The sequence below is a fragment of the Gavia stellata genome, chromosome 6 (assembly GCF_030936135.1).
Source record: "Gavia stellata isolate bGavSte3 chromosome 6, bGavSte3.hap2, whole genome shotgun sequence".
Lineage (NCBI taxonomy): Eukaryota > Metazoa > Chordata > Aves > Gaviiformes > Gaviidae > Gavia > Gavia stellata.
This window is the reverse complement of record NC_082599.1, coordinates 37123647-37151374: the sequence shown is the minus strand read 5'-3', so window position 1 is coordinate 37151374 and position 27728 is coordinate 37123647. Positions and strand designations below refer to the sequence as shown.

General features: G+C 40.7%; 2 protein-coding genes across 6 annotated transcripts; one reads left to right on the top strand and one right to left on the bottom strand.

The window, feature by feature from the left end:
* Nucleotides 1-875: 875 nt before the first annotated feature.
* Nucleotides 876-12930, bottom strand: CBX3 (chromobox 3). 4 transcript variants are annotated; one of them, XM_059818675.1, is made up of 6 exons: nt 11912-12010; nt 10161-10211; nt 6192-6334; nt 4518-4683; nt 3092-3186; nt 876-1519 (listed from the first exon to the last, which is right to left on the bottom strand). In XM_059818675.1, exons 2-6 carry the CDS (start codon nt 10182-10184, stop codon nt 1393-1395), a joined length of 555 nt encoding a protein of 184 aa, XP_059674658.1. In that variant the 5' UTR covers nt 10185-10211; nt 11912-12010; the 3' UTR covers nt 876-1392. The 4 variants fall into 4 exon arrangements, with proteins under 4 accessions (XP_059674658.1, XP_059674660.1, XP_059674659.1 ...); XM_059818677.1 differs by lacking the exons at nt 10161-10211; nt 11912-12010 and adding an exon at nt 12811-12930; XM_059818676.1 differs by lacking the exon at nt 10161-10211.
* Nucleotides 12147-27428, top strand: HNRNPA2B1 (heterogeneous nuclear ribonucleoprotein A2/B1). Of its 2 annotated transcripts, none has more exons than XM_059818674.1 (11): nt 12147-12296; nt 17943-18053; nt 19008-19154; nt 20656-20866; nt 21235-21336; nt 21426-21506; nt 22035-22097; nt 22584-22703; nt 22969-23091; nt 24120-24202; nt 24357-27428. In XM_059818674.1, exons 1-10 carry the CDS (start codon nt 12267-12269, stop codon nt 24179-24181), a joined length of 1050 nt encoding a protein of 349 aa, XP_059674657.1. In that variant the 5' UTR covers nt 12147-12266; the 3' UTR covers nt 24182-24202; nt 24357-27428. The 2 variants fall into 2 exon arrangements, with proteins under 2 accessions (XP_059674657.1, XP_059674656.1); XM_059818673.1 differs by having other exon boundaries at nt 21426-21515.
* The last annotated feature ends 300 nt before the right edge of the window (nt 27429-27728 follow it).

The following is a 27728-nucleotide window of genomic DNA, read 5'->3' as shown; positions in this document are numbered from 1 at the left end:
CTTAACTGTCTCACCTAGGACACTGAGAGTAGCATATTATAGGATTTTTTTTTTTCTAGTCAAAACTCTAAATTAAGGGGAATTCTGAAACAAGCTTGGCCATTGACATACGGAGAGGCACAGCTCAAGGCAAACTATACTATGGTAGTCAAAACACAAATAAAAGAAGGTGTGTAGATGAAAGCAAGTAAAAAGAGGAATGGCAACTGAAGAAAGAATGGAAAAGGCAACTTTCCTCCTCCTGAGTTTCCCGCCCCTTACTTCTGCCCTTTTGAAGGCATTCTCCAAGCAGCTGATTATAGGACTTATTTTAAAATTCAATCTGAAATAGAAACGAAGACTTTTGTTTGAAGTATGACTTACGTATCTTCATTAAAATATTCCACTTTAAAGGCAGAGCTACGTAAGTACTCTTCAGGCGATGGCCTGAAGAATAATTCCATCCGAACCACCACTAGTTACACTATAGCCTTGTATTAAGATCCAAAATTAAAGCAAAGGTTGATACTGTCAACACATGTCAAATATTTCCTAGTATACCTGCAGAGGGCACTTGGCCTTGTGACCAGCAGCCATACCTAGGCAGTACAGTTGCTATCTGTGACTTAAACAAGTACCCAAAGCACATTCATTTCACAGGCCCTTCCTGACTGAAAAAAAAGCTATGCCTCAGGCATTGTTCACCGGAAAAATACAAAGAATCAAAACGTGGTATTTGTCTGGTATTGTGATTACAGAGTAGCAATGGGGTAATATTAATTAATCAATCTACCCCAAAAAACAACTTACAGTTAAATATGTTACGAATTCAGAGCTTAACATATCAAAAGTTCAGAAATATCATACCGCTTCAAAAGAGTCACAGCCTATCAGTATAAAGGAAGAATATAAAACTATTTTATTGACCACTGTTCACCAGTATTTACAGTAAAGTAAACAATATACAGTCTGATAACATTCAAATTACTACAAAGTTAGTTTTCACCTGGTCATCTTGGGACCAAGTGATCCCAAATACTAAAAAGAATGATTCTACAGGTTTAAAGGGCTAGGTTTGGGTAAAGAAGATACATGCACATCAATAGTATAGAAGACTACAAAACATCTGTGAGTTTGTTTAGACATTCATTATGATTCTGTAATAACTATGGAAGTTTATGAATGTTTTATAAAAGCTTTTACCTAATATGGAGGAAGTAGTAGTATCAAATGCTCTCTTGTGATAAATGAAACAAGTTGCAGAAAGCTTTTATTTACTTGCTGTTGATGCAAAACATACTACTTCAAAAAAATATCAAATTTGATTCTTGTTAGAATGTATGCTTCTCACATTGCTAATAAATCAAATTTCAGGTTTTAATATTCATATATATAAAAAAGCAACGCAAACAATTATTGTGCTTCATCTTCTGGGCATGAATGCCAAGTTAGTCGCTCTTCATAAAAAGCGATTACGATCTGAGGACACTTCACATTAGCTTCTTTGGCCAGCACCAGATCTGCCTCATCAGAGTCTTTCCTGATGTAGAAGAAAGTGGAGTTTAAGAAAATGCATCATCATTAATTCAGTAAATTTAGCAGCTCTTGATAGGCCATAAGTTCTGAAAAGAATATCAGCTAGAAATCAGTTTTCAGTACGCCTTTCACCATAGCTACCAAGCATTTCCATGCTAATGGCAAGGTTTCCTAGCTGCACCTTCCTTCCCTTCCCATGTTTTTTTCTGTTTGAAAGGAAAATGCTATTCAAAGGGAACCATTTATATAGTTACTTATTGCAGTACGTAATGAAAGAAGTAAAACTTTGCTAATTTTGTCTTTTAAAGCATAACCAAAACTTCAAAGTGAGACTTTTAAAAATCAGTAGCATCAGTCTTAAGAGGTGGTACTAACACCCAAATTATATTTACTGTTTATGCAAGTAACTTGCTGTATTTCATACTGCTATTCTTGATGCTGTCTTGAGGTAATAAAAAAAACTTTCCAGTTTGACATGCTTCAGATTCCATTTTAAAGCATATGCTGCCTTTACAAGTCAGTTTTGTGCACACATTTGTATCTGTTTGTTGCCTACAATTAATTATGAAAAACTAACCAACTGCAACTGAACTAACAAAAAAAAAGCTTCTTTTTCTACATTTCCTTTGTGTTTGATTTTGCCAATTATCACTACAGACATTCAAATAGTCACGACCTATATTTTGCAACTCTTCTAAGTATCATGTAAAATCTATAGAGAATTTGTAAAGGCAGAAGAGAGACAGAATCTTCCAAAGCACTAATCTTCAACAGTCCAGGCACATCATATGACAGATCACTTCTCTGGAGACCACTCAGTTTGACTCCATTCAGAAAATTATGCCCTTCTCAAAGGCTGTGGAAAGCTATCATTCTTCTCATGCCACCACCATATGAAATCTGACCCCTAGCAAATGTTAATTCAATCTCTTGTATTCTCAACACTGGAAAAAAAATTAATTTTATCCTACTTGTTCACCAAGGAGAGTCAAGAAGTCTTCTGTCAACACTGTAGCTAAGGAAGCTGGTCTCCCTCTGCCCTCCCAACAATGCAAACTCCTCCCATCACTCTCCTCTCTAACTAGCCCATAACAATAAACCTCTCCTTCATATTATTTGCTCTTCATCTCAATCTCAGCTTCCTCCATGAGTTCCTTCCAATTCTCTACTTGGTTGCATGCAAAACAGCTGGCACTATGGTTGGTTAAAAGATTGGCCATCCAGCAGCTGGCTTCTGCTTATCGAAACATGTAAAACTTGCCGTTTCCCCAGCAAGAACACTACTGAGAACCAGCTTTTCCATACAAATGCCAATTTTTCCATATTTTATCATAATTAACCTTTCAATTTTCTACTTCAGTGAAACTGAACCAACAGAACCTAAAGTTATTTTGGTTTTGGAAGGAAGAGGGAGTAAGTACTAACTGATTATCTACAAGCCTTGTTTTTCTAAGAATACAAGGTTAATAAGCAGATGACCAGCTGTCTTACTCCTGAAATGAAGTTGTCTCATTAGCCCAAGTGGAACTGCCTGTCCTCCCTCAATATATACCAGAACTGTGGATATAAGACTTACCATTTCATGAGGAACATAAGCTCTCCACTGCTATCCGTAGCCCCAATTATCCGCTCAGGATCAAGACCCCTTGCAAACCCTCTTGGCTTATCAACCTATTCAATAAGTTAGAAGATAGTTATCTAGTTTAAGATAAAATTATGTTTTGGCGTTAGAGCTGGATATACACATATTCTTGTGTGTATATATATGGATATATTACAGAAAAAAATTTAGCCTTACATAATCAGAAAAGCTGTAATCACATATAATTGTCTGAAGATGACATTAATTTTATTTTTTCATGACTGATCTTCAGGCCAAGTAATTTAGAAGTAGAGTAACAATGAAGGAATTTTAGATCAATGTTTCTAGCCTTTATTTTTGAAAACTCAATAGATGAAACAAGTAATCTAAAAATCCTTATAGAAGATAAACAAACAAGCATGTCGAGTAAAAGCAACAAAAGAGTCAAAGCAAAAATCCACTCCTGCAAGTGGGAAAAACACATCCTTTTCAGCAAAACAAGCTTGGGTTGGCTTAAGCCAACCATTAAACTACACCCTTGGGGAATACCTCAAGTCTTCCTGGCTCACTGAGATCGCATTAGTGGTAAGGAATATCACAACTGTTTCCTGTATTAGTTCTTCTAGTTTTGCAATGTCCTTTTTGAGACAGTGGCCACTACTGTACCAGATGAAGCCACACAATTGACTTCATACAGAAACTAAAATATTCTTTGTATTCTTCATCAACTATTCCTTCTGATCCCTTCCAACTTTTTTGACAGCAACCACACATCCAACAGCTGTCTTCAGTAAACCACTGACATGGCCAACCAGTTTAATTTCAAATTAGTAGTTTGAAAGTTTACAGCAAAAATGTGAACTACTGAACACATTAGTGTACTTGCATTATTTTGTACTCATCAGCACTAAATTTGTCATGTTGTATGTTGCCACTCACTTATTTAAAATTATATACTAAATATGAAAGCCAAAACAGAACTTTTCATCTTTGTTCCATTCATGAACCTTTTACTCTAATACAAACTGACCACTTAATATCATTCATAAATAACTCTTAACCAGTTTTACTTTCAATCAGTAAGCATCATGGGACAATGCAAGAACTTTTAGTCATCGTGTCAATCAACCATCTTCCACCCACCATTTAGACAATCTCATTAACCACCATGAATGATTTTTTTTTCTTTTCAGGTTGGACTCGATGATCTTACAGGTCTTTTCCAACCGTACTGATTCTGTGATTCTGTGATGACCCTTTTCAAACCACAGTTCCAGATGCTGCGTGATTTTTACAGTTTTAAACTCATGTTTGGTCTCATTCTCAAAGTCACAATAGGATTTTGGGCAGGGGGATGGGGATGAAGAGGTAAGGAAGAGACACAGGAAAAACAAAGCTTAGCATATAAACATATACTTACAGAATCACGCTTTTTCTTTGATTTACTATCATCAGATTCGCTATCTGACAAAGATTTTCTTTTGGCACCATCTGTTTTTTCTTTACCAGCTTTCTGAGAGTTCAGAAAAGCTTCGATTAGCTCTGGACAATCTAAGTTTTCTTCAGGTTCCCATGTGTTGTCAGCACTGAAACATACACACATTTATGTAAAACTAGGAAAAGAAGAAAAACATAAAACTAGCCACATGGCTCACCTTAAGCAAGTTAATTTTTTTCTCATTGTGTAAGGCAGGTTTCTTAAACCTAAGGAGGCTTATCTTGCCAGCTTTAGTAACCTTCATGAACTGTTGAAAAACAATGTTCTTAAACTGGAGATACAGAATAAGCACCTCTATTAACTCCTATGATCTGGGTGGGAGCAATCCCCACCCTACCAAAACCTACCTGTCCATTTAAACTGACTCCCTTCCCTGCTTCCTTCCTTTCCTGGTCCATGCAAACAAACTACATGATATCAGCACTATGAGTTATGGAGAACAGAATGTATACAACGCTCACCATAAACAGTGTAAGTATATATGTTTAAGCTTCTACATATGACAAATAGTGTCATATGTCTCCGAGCACTGAGTTTAACTGTACCTAGAACTATCTCCCTCCCTCAATTGACTACATGAGGAAACAAAGGTTCCATGTCCAGAGCTGGGCACTGCAAATGTTTCAGTGAGTGTGCATTTTGTTAACTAAAATTTTAGGAAGTCCATGAACGTTCCCTACAACAACTAAGCACCTCATCAGGAGTCCACAAGTACAAATACTGCCACAGCGCTACTGCACGAGCAGGATGCCTACAAATTATTTTTACAACTTCAAATCACACCCTTGAATATTAAACACATTGTGTTTGGCATTTATGCACTTACTACACAAATTTCAGGTGCTAGAATGCAGAATGTTGCAATGCACTCACTTTGGGAGGTATGCCACAATAAATGATTGCATATGTAACTACTTATGTTCGAATGCTAGGTGCATCACCTTTTTTCATCTAGTAAAGCAGTCTGCCAGAAGGTGTCATTTGAGGGAGGAGGCACAATTATATGCCTTCTTTAACAACTTTTAAGTCCACTGTAAGGTTTTCTTGTGCTTCCCTAAGTCCTGTGAAAGAGACTCAAAAGATACCTTTCCGGTACGCCTAATGAAGGCAACCATGCCACAGAATTCCTTATGCAAATTCATCTAATTTGAGAGCAGTTCAGAAAAGTGAATAACAAGTAAACTATCTGCTTCAAATTCATCACTTCAGAGCTACCTGCAGTTTAAATCCCTGAAAAATTTCTTACTCAGAAGTAACATTCATTCCACCACATACATAAATACAGTAACTGTCAGTCTAGCTTACCTTGATAGGTATATCGACACAAGCTAAATAAAAGAACAGTAGTAAAAGAACACTTACTAAGGACTTGGTAAAAGTCTTGGAACATTTTATGTAGCACAAATACTAAGCTACATATCTTCTATTTTATTTTCATACTTGACTGCCGCACTTGAGTATGCGTTTATGGATGTCCTTCCCTTGAGGTTCTTTAAAATGTATCCCCATCACCCAATCCCGTCTCTGCACAGTTATTTCAAATAAATGGTTAGTGTTTAGCATTCTACCAGAAAAAAATAATAGGTAATGCCTTACTCTGTAAATCCTTTCCACTTCAAGTAGTATTCCACCTTTCCATTTACAACACGTCTGTCCAGGACTTTCTCCACAACAAATTCTTCAGGCTCTGCCTCTTCAACTTTTTTACCTTTGCCATTCTGTTTCTTTCCCATTTTGTGCTACAAAAGAAATTCAGAATGACATTATTCATTCTTTTGCTTTACACAGATACTTCACTGGCCAAATCCAACTTTGCTCAGTAAACAGCAAAGAATTATGTACTTATTCACACTAAAGCCAGAAGCTCAGACTCTTTTTACATTACTGCATGTGGTCAGGTAACCTGAGCAAGACATGTTAATGTTTTGGGTTTTTTTCAGTTGCTTAATGAGATACCCAACATCAGTTTTTAAAAAGGTGAAATATTTTTGTCCATACACTCAGTGCCTCCACTCCCCTTATAAATTTAATTCTCAGAGTGCTACATGCTCAAAATTTATGACACTTCTAAAAGTTAACTCTATGCCTGTGAAAAGGCAGAGGGCAAGAAACAGCATAAGGCAGAAGTAAAGAAAAGTAATACGGGAACTGTGAAAATGCATAAAATAGAAAAGGGATGCTACTCAAAAAAAGGTGGTTACTACCTTTTACGAAAAAAAGGTTCTCCTGATGGGAGCAAAGTTTATGATGTATTGCTACAATAAACAAAATACTCAACAATAACCTGTAACTATGGAACAGGATGCATGCTAGGAGCATTCCATTACTGCAGTCCCTTCTCATTCTTAGCCACGCACCGATGTAACTTACATACAAACAGATGTCACAAAGGTGCAAAAATTTAAGACAGCTACACTTAAGTACAGCACTTAACATGTAAATGAAATTTTGCTAACTTAAAAAACTTTTAAGTGTTTTAAGTTTACATTTGACACTTCAAATAATATTCTTTAAGTTCTTAAAATAAATATTACATCCACATCATCCTCAAGGCATTCCCAGTTTAATAAGGCACAATTAAATAGTAATAGAAGGACACATTTCAGAATTTCCTTGCTCATAATCTTAAAAACGTTGGAACAAATCTATCATGTTGTCCTATCACATTTCTAGAACACTAGCAGACCAAAAGCAGTTTGCTTGCCATTTTGGACCGCACCTTGTAAGGAAATTGTTAAAGTGGCAGCCATAAACTAATGGGAGCAGTATTAAGCTCCTAAAACATACAGTCATGCAGCACCCTAAATCAAAGTGGACAGAACTAATTCCTCACTAATGCACTTCCTATAGAACAGAAAACAGACAAGCAAAAATCATAGAGTACCTCTATTTGCTTGATGGCCCTTCTCTAGTCCTCTCTAGAATTAATGCGGGTTAGTTTGAGAATATTGTGAAGCAATTTTGAAACTGTAAAATTTTTAGACTTTGTAGAATTTTGTCTTGTGGTGAAAGGTAAAAACATGGACGTTAGACACAAGAAAAACTTCTTTTTGTAAACTGAAGATTTGAAGCCGATTCTTTCTTTCCGAAGCCCTGTGTTTATTATGCCCCTTATTTTTCATAATTACTTTTTCCCTCCCTCCCCAAAATAGCTTTAATCTGATTAGCAACCCATAAATTGAAGGTGCAAACAACGAAGACCAGGGAAAGTTTTGAGTGACTTTTTCAAACAGCAGGTTTTTGTATGTATCTTATGTGACATTTGTTTTGATTTGGAAGCATAGAAGAGAGATTATCTAAAACAGCATGTTATTTCCAATTAAACTGCCTGCATATCCCAGGTGTATTTTGACCACAGCATTCATGTCTGAAAAGTGTCAACTTAAGCACACTGGCTTTTTTTGCCTCCACAGGAAAAAGAATGTAAGACTGAAATTAAAGGAAAATAAAAACATGAAGATGCCCAACTCTTCTATGAAGGCAGCTTCTTTCAAGAAATGGAAGTGTGAAAAAGAGAAACAGGTAGAGATGAGGAAAACAAACAAAAAAAGAAGCAGAGGGACAAAAAAAAAACCCCAAAAAGACACAGACTCACTATACCATAGTAATAACATTATAATTACTGGTGATGAGGCAAGCAGGCTACAACTGGGGAACATCTCCATCTGTGTTCTCCGTTGGACTAAAATTCTTTGATTCAATGGAAGATTGTTTTCTGGTACTCTTTTCGGCTTCACTAATTCTTGTCACTTAAAGATAAACATTTTGGATTTCTGTATCAAAGCAACAATTTTTATTTTTACTTTCTAAGACTTAAGCACCTATATAATCTTCCACAGAAGAAAATTAATGTCATGAGGGTCTGTATTTTTTTCTTGAAGTGCAGTAAGAAATAATAAAATCGGGAGTATTTTGCTTTTTGTTTTAAATATTAGAGATTTAATTAGGTCTCGTGCGCATCAGCACTGCTTTCCAAACTCTCGAGCCTTTCCAACCTATGAAAATAATACTTGATTGCAGAGCCTGCAGAAATACTGAACATTTGTTAAAAACCCATACACTCTGAGATTACACAAGCCAATGTAAATCTCTGCCCACAAGCGAATGTGGTACCTGACTGAAGTTAAAGGGTACTAAATGTCCACTAGACCCCTGAAGTTCCTTTCTCTAGGGTTGCATATTGTAAGCTGTAACTTGGGCATTTGACCACTGAATGCTCATCTATGGCTTCTTTCCCTTTCTGCACTCAGAAGTCACATATGACAGATGCAGATGCTCTCCAATCACTCTTTGAGGGGCAAGATTAAAACACTGATGTGACACTGTGGTGAAGGGTTTTAACATACAAGAGGTAACAAAATCGGAATTACAGTTCCAGAGGTATGCTATCCCTTAATACTTTAGGTTTTGCATGCAAATACATAATTAATCAGAATTAGTTATGGTTCCCATGGGAACCATAACTGATTTTCCTGACCTGTGCAGCAAAATTCTCAACAACATCAAAAGATTAAAAATACCGCATTCACAGTCCTCTCCCTGAGGCACCCCCTCCCCAGGCTGGCTAACTCCTTCTCTTACTCAAATTTGGGAAAAGTGGACAATCAATTACTAACAGAAAGTTCAGGCATTTACCTTGGTGAAATCTTTTAAAATAGTTTGTTATTGTACAATATAAAGGAAGCTCTCCATTGCACTTCTAAGCCAGGAGTTAACACAAGTTTTTGATACATCTCAATCTGGGCCAAGCAGTAATCATTTCAGTAAATTTAAGAACGGGCCTTTTGAGTGCATTATAGATCAGCTGTTCTGCTATCCAAATTTTGAATTGTACACGTGTGTGTTTGCTTACTTCCCCGCCTCAACCTCAGATACATCTCATGCTATACTTTTTCAGTTCTGTCTTCCACAAAACAATGTATCATTATGAGTTGAATGGTAATCAGCAACCAACTGCCCTTAGAAGTCCACATTTTAATGTCAAGCAAAGCTTTACAGGACTTGAGATCCATGAATGCATCATTAAAATGGTCCAGGAGGGGTTGACATCTGATAATCTCTGCTCCTATGAAATTCAAAGAAACTGTTATTTGTTAAAAGTAATTTCAAAAGGCTTTTTAACTATGCCACATCATTTCCCAATAATGTTATTTTTCATCTGTAAAGACTGCCTTTTCTCAGTCAATTAGTTTTCCCCAAATACACTGGGAGAAATTAAATGAACACATGATTTGGATTTTATTTTTTACGTATATGATTAATTACATGGTGTGCTGAAAGGAGGCTGAAAAAATCCTTAGTGTTTTCTACTGTAGGACAGGGAAAAATAGTGCAGAGTCCTTTCAATTTTTTTTCCCAACAAGTCTCTTTGGAAATGGCAGATTTATTAAAGCCAAAGACAATGTCCTTTCTAGTAGCCTTACTTTCTGGACCTGAAATTTTGGTCAGAATAATGCTGGGGAGGGGAGATGTGGATGTATCTTTTAAATGGAGATGCCAAGTTATAAGTTTGAAGAAAAATATGTTGATTAAATCCTTATATACTTTAGGTGTGCATGAACTTACCAATGTAGTTTTATTGGAGGCCATTTTTATTGCAGACTTGCAGAGCTTTTACTAGAAAAATGCATGACAATTAAAAGGAAGTTTACATTACTCAAAGAAAGGCATCCCAATACAAGCATGGTCCTTGTTCCAACCCCCATGTATTCACTGCATATAACATTTCTAATAGGATTAAATCCAGAACAAAAAGTAGGTTACTACTTTGTCCGGCATAACCCAGTAACACACCGTTATGCTAGCCAGGATAAACGATACTGACAAAGTGGTATATAGGGTTGAAAAAAGGTTTTTCCCAAGGCCTTCTAAGGCACAGAGATGTTTCTAGGGAAAAGGGGGAGGACCATCAGGGATGCTTATTTCCTTAAACCCAACAGAACAGGAGTTCAGATTCTAGCAGTTAATCGAGATATACCTAGGTATATTAACTGCGAATCTGGTGGGGAGCAGCTACATATCTGCGGTGTAATAACGAGTCACCCATTACTCTTACATGTAAATGCTTATAAACAGCAAATATTTATCTTAATGCAACTATAACGTTGCCTTCTGATTCTCAAGTTTGCAAGAGTTAAGGTCCTAGAGCAATATTAACTCAGATATGCTGTACATTACTACATATTTAACATACGCAAACGATGTTGAACATAATCCATCCCCTTTTCCATGTCATTTGTCATATCGGCCACCTCCTTAGGCATGTATTGTCCCCGCCCCACTGCAAACTATAGAACTGTTAGAATTCCCCATACACCTGGACAAGGCAAAAGAGAAAGTCCTCCAAGGCCAGAAAACCTCCCGGACTCAAGCAATCCCGCCCAATTCTCCCCTGACACGGGAGATGGATTTTGGCAGTCCCATAGGCGGTGGGGTAGGTGAGGTGGGAGGCGGGCAGGGACTTGGGCCCCAGAGCGGAGGGGCTTGTCTTGTCCCCGTTTGAAAGGCAGGAGAAAGGGGAAAAGAAACAACAACAATAATAATAAAAAAACCCGTGCCACCCGCACCAGAAAATAAAGGCAGCCCTGCGGAGGCCTGCTGGGGGAGGCTGCGCCTCGGGCCTGTGGTGGGCGCACGTGAGGCCGGCGGGGACGCCCCGGGCGAGCTAACGGGACTGCCCCGGGCGGCGCGGGGCCGGCCCGCCGCCCCAGAGCGAGGGCCGGGGGAGGGGGCCCGCCGCGCCCGCCCCGGGCAGCCGCCGCCGCCCGGCGGGCCCTGTGCGCCGCGCCCCCGCCGTCAGGGCCCCTTCCACGCCGCCTCCCCCACCCCGCCACGTTTCCCCCGGGCCCGGCACACGCCGCCGCTGCTGCCGCCGCCTCCCGCGGCAGGGACGACCGGTCGCGGAGGCCGCCCCTCGGCGCTGGCGGGCTGGCTTTGTCTCCCAAACGTGTCCGCCGCCGCGCGGGTGCCGCTGCCCCCGCCCCCCGGCGCAGCCCTCCTTCCCCGCGGCAAAGCGCGCTCGCTCCGGGGCCCTCTCTCTCTTCCTCCCTCCCTCTTGGGCCGGGGGCGCCGTACAAGCGCCGGGGCCGCGGCCCCGCGGCAGCCCTGCTCCGCCCGTTACCCCCCGCCGCCAAGGAAGCGGCGGCGTATTAACGGGGGGGGGGGGGGCCGGGGGGGGAGCAGGCTGCGCCCCGCATCTCCCCGCGACGGCCCGCAGGCGAGGCCCGCGCCACGGGGCGCAGAGGGAAAGGGAATGGGGCGTGGGGGAAGGAGGCGGCTGGAGCGAGAGAAAGAGGGAGAGAGAGAAGGATACAGACTTCAATGGTGCCCAGCCGCTCGGGTCTCCCGTCTCCTCCTCGCTCTCGCCCTGCGCGCACTGAGCAACGGCGGCAACAGCGACATCTGAGGGGGGTTGAGGCGGGGGGTGGGGGAAGGGAGGGGGAGGGAACGGCTGGGCGGCAGCGCGGCGCGGCGCAGGGCGGGTGCGGCGGCTGGCGGGGCTGGGCTGGCCGAGCACTGCGCGCCGGCGGCTGACGGGGCAGAGCGCACGACGCCGCCTACGCGCGAGCTGCAACCTCCTACCGTCGTCGCCGCCAGTACAGGAGGGGGGCCAAGACGTCTCTCCAACGGGGGGCTAGCGCAGGACCGCGTCAGGCGTCCAAAAGAAGGAAGATGCCTCGCGGCGACAGAGAAAGCGACTGGGTGAGCCGGTGGGCCGCGGGTGGGGGAACGGGCCCGCGGCGCCCGGTAACTGCAGCCGCCATGATGGCCGCCGCCATGAGGGCGCGTTGGGCCGGGGCGGGCGCCGCCCGCCGCGGAGCGAGGCCCTCAGTGGGTGCGGGAGGGCGGCCCCCGGGAGCGGGAAGGTTGGGCAGGGAGCGCCGGGGTGGGTTTGAAGCTGGTTGCGGCGTGGCCGAAGGGGCCGCTTGGAGAGCGGCCGTTTCCCGCGTTGCGGCGAGGAGGCCTAGTCGTTAGTGGGGGCGCGGGGGGAAGGGAAGGGGGCTCGGAAAGCACTAGGGGGGAGCTCGGAAATTCTTTTTATTAGTGGGGAGAGGGTCCGGAGTCGGCTGGGGAGGCTTCCCTGCGTGTGAGGAGCCGCGGGTGGATCCGCGCTGGCTTTCCTCGGGAGCTGGGGGGGGAGGGGGGAGAAGAGGGGGCGGGAAGAAAGGAGCAGCTCCAGCGCCATTTCCTTGGTGCGCGGGGCGGCAGCACTCACCCTTTGTCGCGGTGCGTGCGGGGCCGCTGAAGAGAGGAAAAGGGAGGGAGGGGAGGGAGGGAGGAAGGAAGAACGGAGTGCCGGAGCGGGCGGCGGGCCCGACGTCGGCGGTGCGGGGTAAAGCGGAGCAGGCTGCGGCGAAATCCGCCTCCCTCCGCTGGCTCCCGGGCCCCCGCGATGTGTCGGTGCTGGCGCCAAAATCTGGGTAGTTACCACTTCCTCCTGCCTGGGTGGAGGGGGAAGGGGCCAGGCCGCCCACAGCAGGGGGAGATTTCGGGGGTGCGCCTCGCTCTGCTCCCGCCCGCTCCCTGCCAGTACCACAGGTGGCCGCGGGGAGGGCAACGGCGGGGTGGGCGATACGAGGCCGCCCTCGGCTAATTATAACCCCTCGCTTTGAGGTTTGAGCTTTCGGGGCCTTTCGGCAATTTCCGGAAAAAAACGCGATACGGTGCCAGTCTTGATGGGGACCGTTTCGGCTCCGCTCGGGCACGTATTGCGGGCCTCTTCCGTTGTCGGAAATTGCCGAAGGGGCTGGATAGTCGACGACTGCTGCGGTTTTTTTTCTCCGGAAATTGCCGAGCAGGTTCCGAGCGCCATTCTTGTCTGCTTCGGCAAATTCCGGAAATTGCCGAAGCGAGTCGAACGGGCTTCCATTCCGCTTTCGGCTTTTTCCGGCGGCTGTCGAAGCGGATAAGCTCGACGACGACGGCTCCTTCGGCTCATTTCGGAGACAGCCATTACCAACGGAGTTGATGACTTTTTATTACGTGATAAAAACACGTAGGGGCGTTATACAGAGCTGCTGCCCCTTTGGAGATATTTAAGCTCCAGATTCAAGCTTTTTTTTTTAAAAAACTAAAACCTCAGAAGCGAGCCTGGGCTGGAGAAGGAGGGCGCTAGCACTACGTGGAGCTGAATTTCAAATTACGTAACAGTTAAGGCAGCCATTACTGACCAGTTGTACGGTACTCTCAAGCAGGAATACGTAAACCATGAAGAATATGGTACGTGAAAAGGGAAAATTCAGAGTTTGCTTTTAAGGAGGGTGGCACGTTTGGTTATGCGTAGGGAGTGAATTTTTCCGGGTCCGGGCGATACAAGCGGGCTTGAGCCTCTGTTAGCGCGGGTCTCGGTACCGCCGTTGGCTCCCGGTCGGTGCGCCGCGGGTAGGGGGCTGGATATCCTTCCGCAGAGGAAGCGTTAGCGGGGAGGAAGGTTCTGGAAGCGGCGGTTGGGGCTGGTGCGCAGCCGGGAGAGGAGGCGGAAGCTGCCGTAGCCGTGCATGGCGGGCGGCGAGTTCCTAAATCACTTGACCTACCCGCTAGCCGAGCCGCCGTTAGGGTGGCGCTGGAGGAGGGGGACACATGGCTACGGAGGTCAGTCGGTGCGCGATCTGGGGAGTCGCCTTTGCCCTGCGAGGTGCTGGCCGGCCGGGGTGGCGCTGCTAGTAATGGCGGTGGGGAAAGGGAGGGGTAAAATGGCGGCGCCGAGACTCGCTTGTGCGTGAGGCTGTGAGGATCACTCCGAGGACGAGAAAGCGAGTAAGGCGGGAGGGCAGTAGGGGCTGCGAGGTGGGCAGGCAGCTGTAGTTGTCTAGTATCTGCGGGGGCGGAAAACAGCGCTTGCAAGCTCTTCCTGATTGTCTGTTAAGTGTACGCTAGAAGCGGTTTGCAAGCACTGGGTTTCTGTTTAGCCTGAGGACCCGGGTGTTGTTTATATTTTTTTTTTTCTTTTTTTTCATCTGGGGTCGGTGCTGCCAGAAGTTTTTTCCTTCGCGCCGCATCGCCGTCCCTGGAGGCGACGGCTCCTTCTGGGCGCCATTTTCCCCTTCTAGCTGCGGGGGCCCCTGTTTTCCTGATTTCCGCCACATGGCGGAGCCGGCACGGTAACCGCTTCACTCCTGATAACATCAGGCTGTGGGGGCGGGGGAAGGGGGAGACCCAGGCTGTTGGATTGCAAAGCCCTGTAGAACGTGTAGGGGCTAACGGCGTCCTTGGACGGGGGGGAAGAGAGACAGAGTAGTGTCTTTCTAGTTTGGGGCCAGAAAACGCAGTTTTGCTTTTGGCGGGCTTAGCAATAGTAGTTCAGTTTATTTCTGTTACCCATTTTTGTTACTCAGGTTCTTAACTTTGCAGAAGTCTGTGGTCAGCTTGGAGTATTTTGTGCACACGTTATTGACGTTACTGCTATATGAAACACATTCACTTGCTCTGATGATTAATTTTCCAGCAAAGGCTATGCATTTTTCAGTCCTTTGAAGTGTTGCTTTAAGCCTGTGAAGGAAGGCTTAAAATGAGCACCAATGAAGATTCTACAGAGTTCATAAAGATTTCCTCTTGCACTCCGTTCCTGCCACAGAGTGTACTATGGAAATCTTGCGAGAGGTTTTTCTTCCAGCTTTTATAAAGTGTGGGCCTTGACAGGGGTGGGTTGTATGTGTGGGAGGGTTGTGTTTACCAAATGAGGATTTTCATCGAGATTCTGAGAGGGATCGGAGTGATAATAATTTTTATACGTTTTACAGCTTCAGCATAAACTTCAGATGGTCAGAGCTCTCTGGACCCTGATGGGAGGTTAATGCTAGGCTACCAGAGCTTCTTAAAACAGGCACATTTAAGACAAATAGTCTCTCTACGTCCAGAGGCTGTGCATGTATTAGTAGAACAACATGTTTGATATTTTCACGCAGTGGTTTTAATTGAAGAACTGGTAGTGAATTTTGTTATTGCCATGTTCTGCTGTGTGTGGTGCCTAGATGTTGCTCTGGGTAGGGCATGTACTGTATGACACTTAATACATGGTAGATAACAGTTTTTAAGAATTCATACGTCTGTGAAGTGTGTTATTATTCTGTTTAGTGTTTATTAGTAATGTGTGGTATATGTTTGTCCTTTAAAAAACAAATGCAGTTGTTGCAGCTGATAGATTCCATTCTCCTTGAGTTTCATTTACATGTTTATAACCATTTTCAAACGTAAACCTAACACTTAGAGGAAAAATTCTATCTGCCTATTAAATTTGCTTAATGCTCATGTTTTTATAAGAATATCAACGTGCATTGTTAGACGTGACAATTGATCATATAGGAAAAAGTGTCTTTTGTGGGCCTACGAAACTGTAGCAACCAGTCCCTAATTTTCAACCAGCAGAACTGAAGTAATTTGAAGGGAGTATTTTTTTGGCAGTATAGTTGCTTAAAATGATTTCTCTGCTAGCCTACTCAAACTATAAATGATAGTACGATTTGCAGTGTATGACTTTTTAGTCCAAGTCTGGTATGCAGCATCCTTTCCTTTATTCCTTTTAAGAGATGAGATGAAAGGAAACTTGGCATAACATGAATTTGCTGCTTTTAAACTATTGTGTCTAATTTTGCCTGTCTGTGCAAGAAGGAGACAGCACTAGCTTCCACTGTGTTCCTTAGAAGAAAAAATACTAGCTCTAACAGCAGATTCCAAGTGTTTTAAGAGACATTTAAACTGATTGCTGATTGTTTTCAAATGCAGTATTTATTTTGGAGGGGAAAAAGTTTATTTTTCTAATGGTTGACTTCCTTGTCAGACTGCAGTATCTCAAGCTGGTAATAGGGTGACGTGTTTTGAACAAAACTGATTCAGTACTAGCTACAGTAATTGTCTTCCTGTTACATGCATCTGGATCCAGGCCTGCCTTGGGCAACCTCAGAAAACATGTTGGTCTACATACAGATTGGATGAATACTTTTAAAAGCATTTGTGCTTTGAACTATTTCGCTTATATTCCAAATCTCATTGTCATTGGTTGTCTAACTTCCTTTTTACGTTTATCTTACTGTCCAGTGCATAGTTGGTCATGTTGTGTTTGTCAGTTGTAGCTAACTATGTAGTGATTGGGTTGCTTAAAAAACAACCGCCACCCTAAAGAAAACACAAAACCAAACACCCAAGCAGATTTTGATTTTTAAAATTAATTAACACTATAAAGCTGAAGTAATCATTGCATTTGAATTTTCTTGTCCCTAGCAGGACAGTTCTCTTTCAAACAACATTCTGAAATCTTAAATTTTCTGGAAGGGGACTACTTTTCAGTGCATTTTTTTAGTCGCTGTTTGACATATGAAATTGCAAAATGTATGATCTAGTGATGCTATTGTATGCAGAAAATTACAATTATTATGTCTGCTTAGTATGAAAAATTAGTATAAAAGTACTTTTAACTGGTAGAGGTTGGAAGGTTGTTCTTCCTGCTTTGGTATAATACCGCATATAAAATAGCAAATTTAATACCTTATTATTGGTTCTGGGTTTTTTTTAATGATGTACTTGTCATCACACCAGAAATTTATGCTGAACAAGCACAATGATAATTTATCTGAAAGATAATAGAATGAGGTCTTACTGAAAGTGTAATTTATATTAGTGGATACACATGTGAGTATGTATTATTCACATTTCCATTTTAAAGGGAATCCACTTAGTTTTGATATTGCTGCTGTTGAGGGTGGATAGGTTTACTGCTAATTCCAATGGTGCAGGATCCCAGATTAATTTTACAGATGCTCTGGCTTTCATTCATTTTAATAATTAATGAGGAAATATGAATCGGCGACCCATTTTAGAACATCTCTAGCTGTATCGACATATTTAGCTGTATCTTAATTTATTTTTATTTTTAATGCCTTGGGTAAGTAGCATGATGGCATTCATGTACAGTAATTTCAGCCAGAATGGTTTTTAAAAATAAATGCCACCTGGCATGGAATCAGACAGTATGGATTAATTCATGTTATCTGTAATGAGAACTTCTGGTTTTGTTTTTATTTTCCTTTTCTTTAAAAAGCATCTCTTAAAGACTTTTGAGAGGACTGTTCTGAAAGTCTTTGAGTGTGGTCCCTTGTTCTTAATATTCGGAGGGAGAGATGGGCAGAAGCACGTTATTAAAATCTGTATTGTAAAAGTTTACCCCTAGAATTTGCATAAATTGCTTAGTTTCTTGAATAATGGTATAATATTTAGAAGAGCCAAGCTTAATTTTGAAAAATACGTCTTACTGAATGTTTTAGACACTTAAGAAAACCTTTCTTAGTGTCTAATTATGCTGATGCAGAGGGGGTATTGTTAATTATATTAATGTAATCTTCTTTTCTGTGATAGAGGGAAAAGGAGCAGTTCCGCAAACTGTTTATTGGTGGCTTAAGCTTTGAAACAACAGAGGAAAGCTTGAGGAGTTACTATGAGCAATGGGGAAAGCTTACAGACTGTGTGGTAAGTTTGGCATACTACTGCATAACAATGGCATAGAATGTTTAGAAATTGTGGAAGTGTTGTTTTCTGGATGGTTTAATGAAAAGATGGTATATTAAATTTTCTTAAGTGTACAGTTGGTTGGTTTATACAGAATTCAGTCCCCTGAAGCTATGCACAGGCTTTCCCTTGCAAACTCTGTTGATAGACTTAGGGAGCATTCACAATCTGTGTCCTGAAAAATCTCCCGGATTATTTCTAACCACTGATTTCAATAGTTTAAAATTAACTTGGGTGTCATTGGCTGAAGTGCATTAGGGAGTGCTTACACTGAGCACTGTTACATCTGTGCAATTGGTAACCTTTGGCAGAAGGCTGATATGGTAAGCAGCCTTGATAAAGCTGGAAAAGGATGTCTTTTTGTGTCATGTTTTCATAGAATCATTTAGGTTGGAAAAGACCCTTGTGACCATCGAGTCCAACTGTAAACCTAACACTTCCAAGTCCACCACTAAACCATGTCCCTAAGCACCATGTCTTTTAAATGCCTCCAGGGCAGTGACTCTTGTACATATGCCTCCAGAGCAGTACAAGTTCCTCCACTGAATTTGTTTTGGGAGCAGTAAATACATATTTCATAACACAAATTTGAAGTCTGTGGTCTTCAGAAACCTTAAAAGAAATTATGTGTTTGATTTTTTTGAGAGAACAAACATAAATATAAATGTATGTCACTGATGTAGCAGCATTTCTGAATTGTGGGTAGAGTCTTAGAGGACAACAGCGGTTTGAATTTCTGTGATGCCAAGCAGTGCCATTCATGTACTTAATCAGCATAGCCTGCTGCTTTATTATAATTGTGTTTTGAAATCAAGGAAGGTGTAAATTAAGTTTACATGTTTTCTCCAAATGTTGTTAGTGTTAAGCTTAACATGAGACAGGTAGAAGTGGTTTAAATGTGTTTATTATTTTTAGGTAATGAGGGATCCTGCAAGCAAAAGATCAAGGGGGTTTGGTTTTGTAACATTCTCCTCCATGGCTGAAGTTGATGCAGCCATGGCTGCAAGACCTCACACAATTGACGGAAGGGTGGTTGAGCCTAAGAGAGCTGTGGCTAGAGAGGTAAGTATGGCTTTGAAAGCAGATAGTTTTCATGCTTTGAAAAAGGAATATCTTATTTTGGTCAGACAGTTATGCTTTGCTCTTATTTGAAATTGGCTGGGTTTAAATATCCTAGTTAAAAGGCCATAGTTGGGGCAATATTTCCCACACTTTTGGTCCATTAAATGACACTATTACATAAATGTCTGTTATCACAGTGAATTACTAAGTTATTCTGCTTGTAGAATCATGTCTGCAAGGGATGCAACTGGGGTCTGAAAGTATTGTTAGCAAAAACATGTTGAATGCCTGTAATTATGCAAATTCCAAACTAATTCTTCTCTGGAATGGTTACTGTTAATAAACCTCAAATTAATAAACTCCTGTCAATCTCTCCTGACTCTATTCCAAGATCTTTTGGGGTATTTCTATAAGGTATATAACTGAAGTGACTAAAAATAGAGAATGTAGTAGGGAAACTTCTTTTTTCCAGTGGTGGTGTACAAAATCATCTTAGGACTGCTCTGGTTTTAGCCCCAGGCATATTTGTTTTTAAACTTCAGGATATAAATTAGGTGTGTGCACAGGAATGCAGTGCACCTGTAAACTTTTCAGCCAGGTTACTGTGGCATAGAGGTACTTGAGGAGCAAGTGCAGATTCTGGGTGACTTCTGTTTATTTACCATGTTGTGGGAGCTCTGGGAGCATTTACCAGTTTAAGCTTGGACCCAGGTGTTCAATGCATTTGGACCGATGAACTGGAATTGAATGAGCTGTCCCAGCGGTTAAGGGAAATGGAAATCGTCACAGCTGATACCCCTGTTAGCTATCCCAGTTTCCTTTCCATTCCCTGCAGAATGCAGGGTGGGTTAGCATTTGGAAAAAGGTAATTAAAGCAGCATATGTGCATACTGTTTATAGACACAAAGCTATTACTAAGCTTTAGGAGTAAGTCATTCCTACCTAGTGCAGCAGCTTGGATATCATGTTCAAAGTGTAAACGTAACCCATGAATGTGAGGACTTGTCTTCATATTTTGAGTAGGGGTTAAAATGCATAGCTGTGGTGGACCTTTGTTGTTGATACAAGTGGAATGTGGGTTTCACTGCTTTTGGGGAAATGCGCGGAGGAAGCTGACATGTCTTTGTTTCAATTATAAAAGTCGTGCTCTAGTTTAAGTTATTAAACACTTGCAGTTCTTTCAAACAGTTGATCTTACATTTTCTCTAAATATGTTTAAGGGCTTTTTATTTAATGCATTTCATAGCACTTTCATCTGTATCTTTTTCAGTGCTTTTAAGGCTTTGACACAAAGGGGGAAGGAAAAAACTCCAAATTACCCCATGTTGCTTCCCTCCCAGAAGGCCCCCCAAGCAAGGTTGCAGGGACGTGCATTGTAAGAGGGCTACCTCAGTGCTTGAAAAATCTTTATTTACCAGTATGCTATTCCCGAAATCCTGGCAAAATAGCGATTGGTGAAATTGTTCTTCTTTGTGGTAATTTAAAGGATTCTTTTTAACAGGAATCTGGCAAACCTGGTGCTCACGTTACTGTGAAAAAACTATTTGTTGGTGGTATTAAAGAGGACACTGAAGAACACCATCTTCGTGACTACTTTGAGGAATATGGAAAAATTGACACTATTGAAATCATTACTGACAGACAGTCTGGTAAAAAGAGAGGGTTTGGATTTGTTACATTTGATGACCATGATCCTGTGGATAAAATTGTATGTAAGTAAGCTTCATTTCACTTTTTCATTTGATAGTATTAATTCTTGCAGTCACGATAATTGTGTAAAGCTAAAAACTTAAATCATGGTAATTGTGCAAAGCTAAACTTAAACTGAAGAGATAATGGGATTAGTTATATGCATGAATATTTGCTACATCGTAATTTTAGTGAATTGTGTAGGAACATGTGTTTTAAATAAGTACTGGCAGCTTTGCTTAAAAATCGTATGGTATTTTGGGTTTTCTAAATGGTACAGAGTATGTATGGATTAATTTGGAAATTACTTCATTTTTGGAAGCCTGATACTCTTGTTTGTTGCCAGATCAGTACTTAAATCCTTATGGTATCTTATTTGATGTGGTTACAGTGCAGAAGTATCACACCATCAATGGCCATAATGCAGAAGTAAGGAAAGCTCTCTCTAGACAGGAAATGCAGGAAGTTCAAAATTCCAGGAGTGGAAGAGGAGGTATGTACAAGTAACGGTTAATGGTTTGTGGTTGATTTTTGTGTTCACTTTCCACAATTTCACTGGTTATAAACATTAAACTGTTACAGGGAACTTCGGCTTTGGTGATGCACGTGGAGGTGGTGGCAACTTTGGTCCAGGACCTGGCAGCAATTTCAGAGGGGGAGCCGGTAAGACAGGCATGTTTGTAGCATTTTTTTTTTCCTTATACTGTCTTTCTGGTTCTGCGTAACTTTGTAAGCTACTGCTGTTCCATTTAAATACAGCTGTAGCAGAGAATTTTTGGGGAAAATAACTTGCAGACCTCTTCTGTAGTACAAAAATTGATTATGTGGGTATTCAGTAAAATGAAGTTACTTGCCTTTTTTTTAAAAAAGATTTTATTAAAAGCGAAAATTGACCTAAACTTAATTTTGTTACGGAATTCAGAGATTTCTCCTCCGTAATTCTATGTAGCAGTTGCCTGACCTTTACAGTGGAAGGGCTATGTCCAAAATTAAAACTGGGTACCTTACAAACGCAAGAAAATGGAAGATGTAGAGCAATGATTGGATTTGTTATTTCACATATTTTTCTAAATTCAAGTGTACATGTGCTTAGTCAATAATCTCTTGAGATTTGGCCCTTAAGGTCATAGGGGTTTGAGAAATCAGTTTGCTACGGGTGCATTGAAATACTTCGGGTTTCTTCTCTGGCAGATGGCTATGGAAGTGGCCGCGGATTTGGTGATGGGTATAATGGATATGGTGGAGGACCTGGAGGTTAGTTTACTTTTTTGTTGGTGGTTGTTTTTCTCTGATTCAGAAACATTTTTACATTCCCTTACCATTTGTATAAAATTTATATTAATTGCCAAAGCCATTTTGTTGGCTTTAAGAAGCAGACGTAGCTGTTGGCTCATGTTAAACCTTTATATGGTAAATTGTGTGGTTACTTCTTGGACAGCTATGTCCTTCTCTTTTCTTTAGAATAGCAGTGTTTCTTAAATTTCCTGAAAAAATCAAGATTTTAATTAAGCCCTTTAATTGAAGCTTTTAGGCAGTCTGACTGGTGGGCTTTTGTCGCAGTTCAGTTACGGTGGGAGTTGGTATGTGCCTTTAAAAAAAGTGTTCATAGAAATTGCTTTACAAAACTTGTACCCTTTTCTTACCCTGTAGACTTTTAAACAGGAAAATATCCTCTGATTCTGTAGAATTTGGTTGCCTTCTACACTGAAAAGTTTATTTTAAAGGATTATATTGTTATAGGTGGCAACTTTGGTGGCAGTCCTGGTTACGGAGGAGGAAGAGGAGGATATGGTGGAGGAGGACCTGGATATGGCAACCAGGGTGGGGGCTATGGAGGTGGTTATGACAACTATGGAGGAGGTAACCTACTGGCTTGAAATGACCAGGCATTTGAGCTGTAAATTAGTGCAAGCCATTTGAGATTTGGGGGTGGGGGGGTGGCGTGTAAATGTTGTCGGAGGAAGCTCTTGTTTTCCAAATAGTATGAAATAGTATGAAAAAGCAGTTCGTTGCATGCACTGCTGGAATACCTGTGTGATTTTGTACTTTATTTAAAATTATAATAATGAGATAACTTTGTGAGTGCTCATCTAGGTATTTCTCCACTTTTGTATTGATAATGCAGGCAATTATGGAAGTGGAAACTATAATGATTTTGGAAACTACAACCAACAACCTTCAAATTATGGTCCAATGAAGAGTGGAAATTTTGGTGGCAGCAGGAACATGGGGGGACCATATGGTGGAGGTATTGTACATGTCCTGACCTGCCTTGCAGCCAAACAGAGTGGGTGGGCTTTAGTCTTTTGGGGAGGTGGAAGGGAAGATGGGACAAGGGGTGACTGTTTTGAACTAAAGAGAGTAGATTACGATTAGATAGAATGGAAGAAATTCTTCACAATGAGGGTGGTGAGACACTGGAACAGGCAGCCTGGAGAAGTTGTGGATGCCCCATCCCTGGAAGGAAGTGTTCAAGGCCAGGTTGGACAGGGCTTTGAGCAACCTGATCTAGTGAAAGATGTCCCTGCCCATGGCAAGTCCCTTCCAACCCAAACTGTTCTGTGATTCTAAGATTGATATGTAGAAATTCGATAACTTCTGCAATAGATGGACTTAAGTATCCATATTCTTTCTGCAAGTTGGCTACAGTTTCTCACCTTGAGACTCTAAAGCTTGTCTTGAGAGAAATTTTATAATTACTTTTTTTCAAAAGATAAATGACAAGGTACTAACTTTTTCCAGAATATTACAAAATACTTTGCAGTTTCCAGTCTGTAAAGATCTTAGCCAAGTTTCATGTTCTTTGCTATCAGCTCACACTATTTGTTCAGAGTCCAGTTAATGTCCACTAAACTTGGTAGGATTTGTTTTTTTTCCCCCCTCTTGTTGCAGTGTCACTTTTTCTTGACAGTTGCTGCTTTTTGTTGTCTAAATATAATCTAATACGGCATGTAAAGCTTGTGAAATGGAAACTGAAACACAAAGCCGTTTCATGTAAGGTTTAGCATGCAAATAAAGTCAGCCCTCACAGGCTCAAGACAGTACAGTGCATCAAATTACATGTGATACTTGAATCTTACAAGATTTCAGCATGTAGTTCTTGTGGCAGTTCTTGGAGGTTATTTAGCGGAAGACAGGGAAATCTTAAAATCTTTGTTGTATATGCCATCTCTGGAAGTAAAGCAGATGTTAATCTTCATACAGAATGAAAAGCATTCCTAGATAAAAAAATATAGTGATGTAACTGTTCTGTTTCTTCTTTTTCTGCAATTGCAGGAAACTATGGTCCAGGGGGCAGTGGAGGAAGTGGTGGATATGGAGGGAGGAGCCGTTACTGAGTTTCTGCAAGCATGCCATGGGTAAGTATGTTTCTAAGTGTTAAAATTGCAGTGATTCTTGAGAGTAGCTGCAGGAGTTAAAAGCTTTTTAGGATCATATTATCTTTCCTTTAAAAAATGGTTAGATGAATAATTTCATAACCTATTTTTTTACTCTTTACTTCTGTTGAAACAGGCTTCACTGTATAAATAGGAGAGGATGAGAGCCCAGAGGTAACAGAACAGCTTCAGGTTATCGAAATAACAATGTTAAGGAAACACTTATCTCAGTCATGCATAAATATGCAGTGATATGGCAGAAGACACCAGAGCAGATGCAGAGAGCCATTTTGTGAATGGATTTGGATTATTTAATAACATTACCTTACTGTGGAGGAAGGATTGTAAAAATGCCTTTGAGACAGTTTCTTAGCTTTTTAATTGTTGTTTCTTTCTAGTGGTCTTTGTAAGTGTAGAAGCATTCCTTTGATAATGTTAAATTTGTAAGTTTCAGGTGACATGTGAAACCTTTTTTAAGATTTTTCTCAAAGTTTTGAAAAGCTATTAGCCAGGATCATGGTGTAATAAGACATAACGTTTTCCTTTTAAAAATTTAAGTGCGTGTGTAGAGTTAAGAAGCTGTTGTACATTTATGATTTAATAAAATAATTCTAAAGGAAATATTGTGTAATTTTAGATTTTTTTTTTAATATTGTAAAATAAGGCAAGGAGTGGGTAGTATAAGGTCCCACAAATAATATAAAGCTATTGTTGTACGTGTAAAATTAAATGCTGGTCAGAAAAAAGTATGTTGTCTGTAAATGATCAGGTTTAAAATATCTAGATAACTTAAGGGATATCTCTGCAAGGAGAAACACCTTTTTAGATCTTTTAGATGCTGCTTCTTCAATGGCAAGGAAAGGAAATAACCCCAGCGAGGTACTCTTCCAGGGACACAGGTCTAGTACAAGAGAACTCTTGAAAACGTCACTAAGTTCAGCCAGTCTTAAAAAGCTGCGCTGTATTTCTGCAAAGCTTTAACTACGGTAGTTATAAGGATGCCAACGAAGGCTGAGGGTGTAGAGCAAAATAGTTCTAAGCTTCAGTTAAACTTCTTTAGGTAAGATCTTATTTACTTTTCCTTTCTTAATGTTCCAAAACCAAGAAATTAATAATGTTTGACAGTATTGTTTCAGTATAGTGATTATCGTTATGTAGTTTAACATAGCAATGAATTGAGTTAACAATTACCAATTGAAAAGAAATTTGTGAATCCTGTTTTCTTGTATTATTAAATTTTTTACAAACAAATTTTCATTAATTTCAGCTACTTAACATATTTTTTTCCTACTGGAATCTAGCTATGATATGAACCCTGGACAAGCATAGACTGCTGCCACTGTACACTGCTACAGTTGAACAAATGAGACCTGCAAGTGTCCATTAGTAAAGCTTTGCAAGGGTTCCATCCCTGGTGTTGGTAGTTAAAATGGTAGGTCACAAGTTAATTAAATCATACAACTTTATTTTTGCATCCTGCAACATTTTATTTTTTCTTGGGAGTCTATGCATTATGGTGGTTGCAAGGTAATGCAATTAAGGTAGTTCTGTGCTGTTGAAAATGAACTATGTTGTTGTGTGTCTTGTCTACTGTAATCTATTTTATATAACACATTTCATCCTGAAGGTTCCCAAGTAACTGTAGACTGTTTACGTGTAAGGAAAAAAATTGCACCACAGAATACATCTGCCACTGTGAAGGAATGTGTCGTCCATTCTTTTAACAACTGCATAAGCAGTTCTTTAGGAGGGGAAGTGAAAACTTCAAATTAAACTGCAGGTGGTATTTCATAAGTGTATAATGTAATTACATAAATTGGAATTTGGCTAGAATGTTGAGGTTTCCACCATTTTTTATAGTTCTTGCAGCTAATAAACCTTAGTGCCAAATTCAGTCAGCCTTACTCTCACTGCATTGAATGTTTGCACCTCAAATTAATGAAAATTCATCAAGTAATGAGTTATTCAGAGTAAGGGTGGCATACTCTACTAGATTTGGTTTTTAAATAAAAATCAGCAAAATCCACCAAAAAAGGCAACCAAAAATGCCCAAATTTCAAAGTTCCATTGCCTTTAAAAGGCTACCCACTGAAGAATGTGGACTCAGCTAACAAAAGTCCTGTTCCTTTTTGTGTTAGACACACCAGTGAACTGCTTATACTTCTTTTTTTAAATGGCTGAAGTTCCCCTATCGGTAATTTGGTTTAGACATATGTGATAAACATCTTCAGATACACTTTTTTTTTCTTTGGCAGGAAGGTGCCATGCTGCAGGTAACTAATGAAGAAGTGGTCAACCACAGAAACGCTTCAAGAAATAAGACATTCTGTATCATCAGAAAATAGTTGTTTTTGCTGCCTTCATTAAAAATCTAGAGGTTAAATGAATACTGATAAAACATCACAATTAGTACAGCTCCCTGTAATGCTGGGTTTTTTAAATTATAGTAATAATGTCTTGTAAACCTTTCGAATAAAATTCAGATTCGTTAGGAGAAACAAATCACTAATGTTAAAATAGCAAACATTCTGTGAGTAGAAAGTTTAACTACATATTTTTATAACTTTCATAGCTTTAAAATAAAGTATTTTTTATACCAAAGTAGTTCTAGTGTAATGCTTAATAAAACTTAGTGTGTGTCTAACATTAAATAATGCTTATGTGCAGCTTTTAGACCCTTTCATAATTTGAAATACTCCATTTTGAGGTGAATTTAAAACAAAGTCAACTTGGCAAGTGTATTCACAGAAATTGTATCTCTGACAATAGGCAACTGTTCTCTGTTGGGAGAAACAGTGCTACAAATTAAAAATACTGACCTTTTTGCTGTTGGACACAATTGCTTTAAAATAGCTTTTTGGCTGTGTTTTATATCACTTTATAAAAATACCTCTTCCTTTCCTGTTAATGAAACTAACCACTTACCACATTTTGACAAGCTGTCTTAGGACAATAGCTTTATCCTTTTCACCTGTAAAGAGCTTTTAGCATCAAGAGAGAAAGACTGAATGGAATCTAGAGTTCCTGCTGTACCAGAACTGTATTACTGATAGCTGCATCTTCAGGGGGATTGGGTGGGGGTAACCAGCAAGAACAAAAACAAACAAACAAAAAAAAACAAACACCAAACCCCACCCCAAACTCCAAGTGTGAGCTTGGGAAAGCTTCAGTTGGGAATGTATTTGAGGGAAGGTATTTTCAAGTCTGTACTGTTCTAACCTGTTGCCTACATACACGGTTTATTCTAAACTTGAAATTTACATGCTTAGCTTTGGCAGAACCATAATGTCTTTAATCTTATTTATATAATTCAAAAATATTATTTAAGGATTCACATAAATTTTTCTGTGTTTCTTAAGTTGAACTTTGAAATATTTGCATAGGTAACCGGTGAGCTGCAACAGAAGCAGAAAATGAAGATGCACAAAATCTGCTTTACTTTCTTCTTTCCAACAGAATGAGTTGACCAGATAATAAGGAATTTGCCGCCTTTCCTGAAACTTAGATT